This window comes from Penaeus monodon, chromosome 26 (assembly GCF_015228065.2).
Source record: "Penaeus monodon isolate SGIC_2016 chromosome 26, NSTDA_Pmon_1, whole genome shotgun sequence".
Classification (NCBI taxonomy): Eukaryota; Metazoa; Arthropoda; class Malacostraca; order Decapoda; family Penaeidae; genus Penaeus; species Penaeus monodon.
This window is the reverse complement of record NC_051411.1, coordinates 3914051-3919050: the sequence shown is the minus strand read 5'-3', so window position 1 is coordinate 3919050 and position 5000 is coordinate 3914051. Positions and strand designations below refer to the sequence as shown.

General features: G+C 39.6%; 1 protein-coding gene across 2 annotated transcripts in view; it reads left to right on the top strand.

Moving 5' to 3' along the window:
• LOC119589850 (Golgi-specific brefeldin A-resistance guanine nucleotide exchange factor 1-like) overlaps nucleotides 1-5000 on the top strand; it is a 21883-nt gene that overhangs the window by 15934 nt on the left and 949 nt on the right. The window contains exons 12-16 of one of the 2 annotated variants that reach the window (XM_037938447.1): nucleotides 981-1146; nucleotides 1278-1551; nucleotides 2002-2149; nucleotides 3758-4567; nucleotides 4886-5000. The exon at nucleotides 4886-5000 is cut by the window's right edge and continues 140 nt beyond it. In XM_037938447.1, coding sequence (XP_037794375.1) covers nucleotides 981-1146; nucleotides 1278-1551; nucleotides 2002-2149; nucleotides 3758-4567; nucleotides 4886-5000 — 1513 coding nt within the window. The remainder of the gene's footprint in view (nucleotides 1-980; nucleotides 1147-1277; nucleotides 1552-2001; nucleotides 2150-3757; nucleotides 4568-4885) is intronic. The other variant, XM_037938448.1, reaches the window with a different exon arrangement.

Genomic DNA, 5000 nt, shown 5'->3' with positions numbered 1-5000 from the left:
TGGCTTCCTGCTCTGCTTCATTTGAAAGTTTGAAAAAAAAAACGGCTAAGTCCATACTTTTACATCTCGTGCAAAAACAACACTAACTTTTAGCATCAAAGTGTTGATGTTATCAGATAGTGTAGAGAACTTGGAAGCGATTCAGTATATCTCCTCAATACAAAGGCGAATAGATGCCTAGAAAAAACTATGAGAAAAGTACAGTTTCTACACATTGCCCTTATATAAAACGCAACTTTCATAATAAATCTATGGATAGATTCCTGCAAAAATTATATGATGGTCTTTGCGCCGCCGCGCCGCTCCAGAAAAAATGCCGTTGCGGCGGCCCACGTGGCTGGCAACTATTACCGTGAGCGGCGCTGAGCGACGAGCGAAAAATTCCGGGGCGAATAGGTTAAGAATTATGGAACCCGACTTTTCTGTCCTTAGTTAATTATCATTACCTGCCTTATCATTCGTGGTCATTTTATTACCATAGATGATCTGTTTAGGATGATGACACTTGTACATCATGAAATAAGTAGCCTGGTCTTTCCCACTACCCAAGGACAGACAACCTCCCACCTGAAGCTGGAACACTAGCTTGGTGGTTTTGGTAAAGATTTGTGACTTTTGTTCTTTCCTGTAAGAATCTTTGTGAATCCTGAGGTTGCCTATTTGTTATCATGCTTTCAAGAGGCTGATGACTTAATTGTAATGTCTGTAGCAAGCTGAATTGCTTGAAAGAAAAGTGAATGTTCCTGTCTGTCTGTTGCTATGGAATTCACATATATTTTTATTTTATTTTATTTCATAGGTTTGATGATAGCCATGGGAGTGTGAATGAGCGTGAGAGTAAGGGAGTGAAATTTTGTAATTGTTATTGTTATTTCTTTTTCTTCTCTTTCTTTTATATTACTATCATTATCCTTTATCAGTTTATTTATCTGTCTTTTATTTTTTCTTGCATCTCAAGCCATTCAACTCTTGTCTTCCAGAGTGATGCCATTCCCGAAATACTGAAGAACATGTTACTGGTAATGGAGACAACTCAGGTCTTCCACACAGCCGACGGCTTCACGCGCCTCTGGACCATCACATGGGACCGCATTGATGCCTTCTTGCCCGATTTTCGCCACCACATCTTCAGGAGCCACCCCCCATGTATGTGACCATGGAATCATGTTATGAGTTGTTAGATGTGGCATGTTGGGTGCATAGGATGGTGTACATGGTAGTAACTCTTAGAAAAAGTAAGGGAAAGTGAGAATAGCTTGTACCTTATCTTCACACAGCTGAAATCCACAAAATAGAAGTGGTCCCAGCAGATGTCCCAGCCAAAGTACCACCAGCAGAAACCACAGTTCCAAGCCCAGCAGCAAACGTTACAAACACAACTGCTCCAGCTGAGATAGCCAGTGGGAACCCCAGTAACACTTACCCTGTTAATGTCAGCCCTGGTATCCCAGATCAACCTGCACAGAACACCACCACCAGTAGCTTGTCATCCAGCCCTGCTACCAAGGAAGCTTATGTACCCCCAACTCTTCAGGAACAGGGAGCTGCAAGGTAAAGTGCACTTGCAATATCTTCTCTCACTCCTAACATGAATGTGCAGAATCTTGTGTATGTCTTGTGGTCAAAAGGATTTTTTTTTTACAGGAAAAGAAATCTACAAAAATTATCCTTATACACATGGGTCACTAATGTCAGCCTGAACAATGATGACATCAACCTTATAGTTACTGGATACAATGAGCTTTATTCCACCAGAGAGATATTCAGTTTGTGTTGCTGAAATATTGTTTATGTAAAGAAAATGATGTCTGACTTAGAGATGGTTACTGAAGATGTATTTGTGTAACCTGTTCCTGTTTTACATAGCACACACATTTTTCTCCCTCCCCAGATAAGGTACATATTAGAGATAGATGCATCTTACAGGCCAGCAAATATTTTGAGATGTCAAGATCTCTTCCTTTTACAAAATTAACCTACAGTGATTTCCCATATATACAGACTATCCCTGAGTCAAGAAAGCTTACCCACAAGCTATGGCACGGGGGTCATACTGCAGCCGCCGTTGCCCACCCTCCTCCCTGTATCACCTCATGGCTCACCTCCCGCAACTGATCCTCAGTCTGCTGCCTCCCCTTTGTCTCCTCAGGTAAGAGAACACCTTTGAGGTGAAGACAGTGAGTTTGGTTTTAAAAAAGTTCAGGGGCTATATTTATTATGATTTGTAGCTGTATTTTGCTGGCTTGATGTGAAGTATTTTCATGTGGATGCTTATTTGTTTCTAAGTGTCAAAGGATAAGTGTACAGCTGTGTTTGACTGAGATTTAATCCTTATAGACTGCAGTACACATTAGTTCAGAATAAAAGAAATAGTTTACATAGTTGGTTACATATGCAGATTGTTTCGGGGTGGCAGGTGGAAGTCTTGTGTGAAGCTTGAGTTGTCTTAAGCTTTTTTTTTTTACCTTAAGAAATTCCTTTCTCTGTGTTTGTTTTGTAGAATACTCTAGAGTTTTTTCTTTTATTTTATTATTATTATTATTTTTTTTTTTGGGGGGTAGGAGTAGAGGGGGACAGTTTTCTATATAGTTTGGCCTGTATCATCATAATGATATAAGCATATGTGACATGTTTATATTTGTGAAAGAGTGCATACGTGATACTAAAGAAAAAAAGGAAAAGATAGAAAAAGTATGTAAAGTATAAATTGAAGTAGTCCAATTGTAATGCAAAGAAGTGCATTTGCATTGTGAATTGGGTCACATCATGCTTAATCATGGTCATGTTGTCGGGAGTTTTAGGATTAATGATGATTTGGTTGATTCTGAATTATTGTAAATGCTCTGGATAAGATATATTGTTCACTCTCCCTCTTGTAGTCTTTGGCCACTTTTAGAATGAGTAGACATTTGTGAAATGCTGTCTCTATAACACCAGTGTTGAAACTAGCCATCCAAACAGAGAATGCATCAGAAAAAGTTCCATGGAGCTTGCTTGGGTCCTCTTAACCCATTGTGAGTTTAGTGTATTGATTGTCTTTACACACAGATGATTTCATAAGTGCTTAGTCACCAATAAATCAATTGTTTGTACTGCTTATCTCACCAATTTACTTTATTCCTTGATTTTCAGAAATATATATATTTTTTATCTTGTACTGCTGTTAGAAATGTTAATAATATTACAATAATGATGATCTCAATGTATATTCTTTTGTAATGTATTCTGAGATCTTCCATAGAATGTAGATAGATTCCTGGTCATTGTCAGGCAGGATGGTATTATGGCATTGCTGATGCTATTGTATGTACTGTCATACTTACAGTACTGTCTCTTTTGATTCTTAGCATGTGGTATACAAGAATTTTTCTTTGGTGTTTGCTTTTTTTTTTTTTTACTTTTTTTTTTTCTGGTGGTTGGTGTTTTTTCTTTGGGATTTTACCCAAAATGGGTTTGCTGATTCATCTTGTTATTTGTATGAATGTATGTGTTTAGTTTTAGCCTTGTGCCTATTTGAATTTAGATATGCAAGTTTTGGTTAAGGAATCTGAAATTATTTTTCCTTTTCTTTTCCATTTTTGTATAAGCTTGAGATGTTTTGCAATTTATTTTGAAGTGAGATATACATATAGATATATATATATATATATATAAATTCTGAATTTGATTTTGGATAAGTGTTGTTTCTTAAGTTCTAATATTTTTTTATTGACTTTTGTTTTTTGTTTTTTTTGCTTTCCCTTGCACTGAAATTTAGGTGCTGTCCACAACACCTTTGGCTAGTGGGAGTTTAGCCTCCAGCCCCATCCCTCCGACTCTCCCTCATCTGACACCCTCTCCTCTCCCACATACGGTCTCTCTCCCCGAGCTAAATGAGCAGAATACATTAATTTTCACACCCATGGCCATTCACAAACCAGAGTCCCAAGCAGAGACTCCCTTTGCTTCTCCCATGCTTCAGCAGCCAGTGTTAAATGTTAGCTGTAGTAACAGTCCTGCTGAAGATGCTGTAACTACTACTCTCTCGTCTCATCTGCCCTCCTATGACATACAAGGACTGAGTGCCACAAGTGGCTATGTTGAAAATCCATTGTATCAGTGTAGTGAAAGACAAGGACTTTACTCAAGTGATCAGGACTCCAGTAATGCACAGCATATGACATCTGATGTTCAGTTTTACACACCTTGTGGTAATGCAGACCCAAGCCAAAGAGGAAGGACTGAAGATAGTCAATCCCCGAGAGAATCGGGTGGAAGTATACCTCTCTTTGATCTGCCAGCTGTAACTAACAGTCAGACAAGTTCGTCTCCAGACGCACAGACACCAAGACAACCAGATGTTGACAGCACCCCTACATCCCCTCCTGCCAGCACCCCCAGCGCCCAGGGCTCGCCACCTGATACTTTGCCTGCTCAGACTGTGGGTTCTGTCTTCCCCCTCTCAATCCCCTCCTTCCTCAATCCCTTTTCCACGGAGGTTGATGCCCGGCAGGAGGCCAATTCCGCCACAAACAATGCCCCTGTTGAGCCCCCGAGTGCCCATACCCCTGAACCCCGGGCACTAAAGGTAGTGTTTAGCTGTTTTGTTGTTGACTAGTTTGTTGTATTATTACTCAGTTAGACTTGATTAAGATGTAACTGATATTTTATTATTATTATTACTCTTTTGCTTAAGTTTTTATGTATTTATTTTGTGTGTGTTTGTTTGTTTGTTGTCACCTATGTGAACATACATGTATGTATTTATGTATGTAAGCAAGAGTGTGTGTGTGTGTTTGTATTTTTTTGTGTGTGCATGTGTGTGTGTTTTTGTCTGTCTGACCATCTGTTCATCTATCCATCGATCTCTGTTCACCCATGTGCTAATGTTCGCACAATTTCCTAGGACTCGTTTCCCACGTACCGTCCAGCATCCATACTCTTCAGCCAGTCAACAGATGACAAGCTCTTCGTGGTGGACCCCATGGCATCTTCGGACCTCCCGCAGGCGACAACAGCGA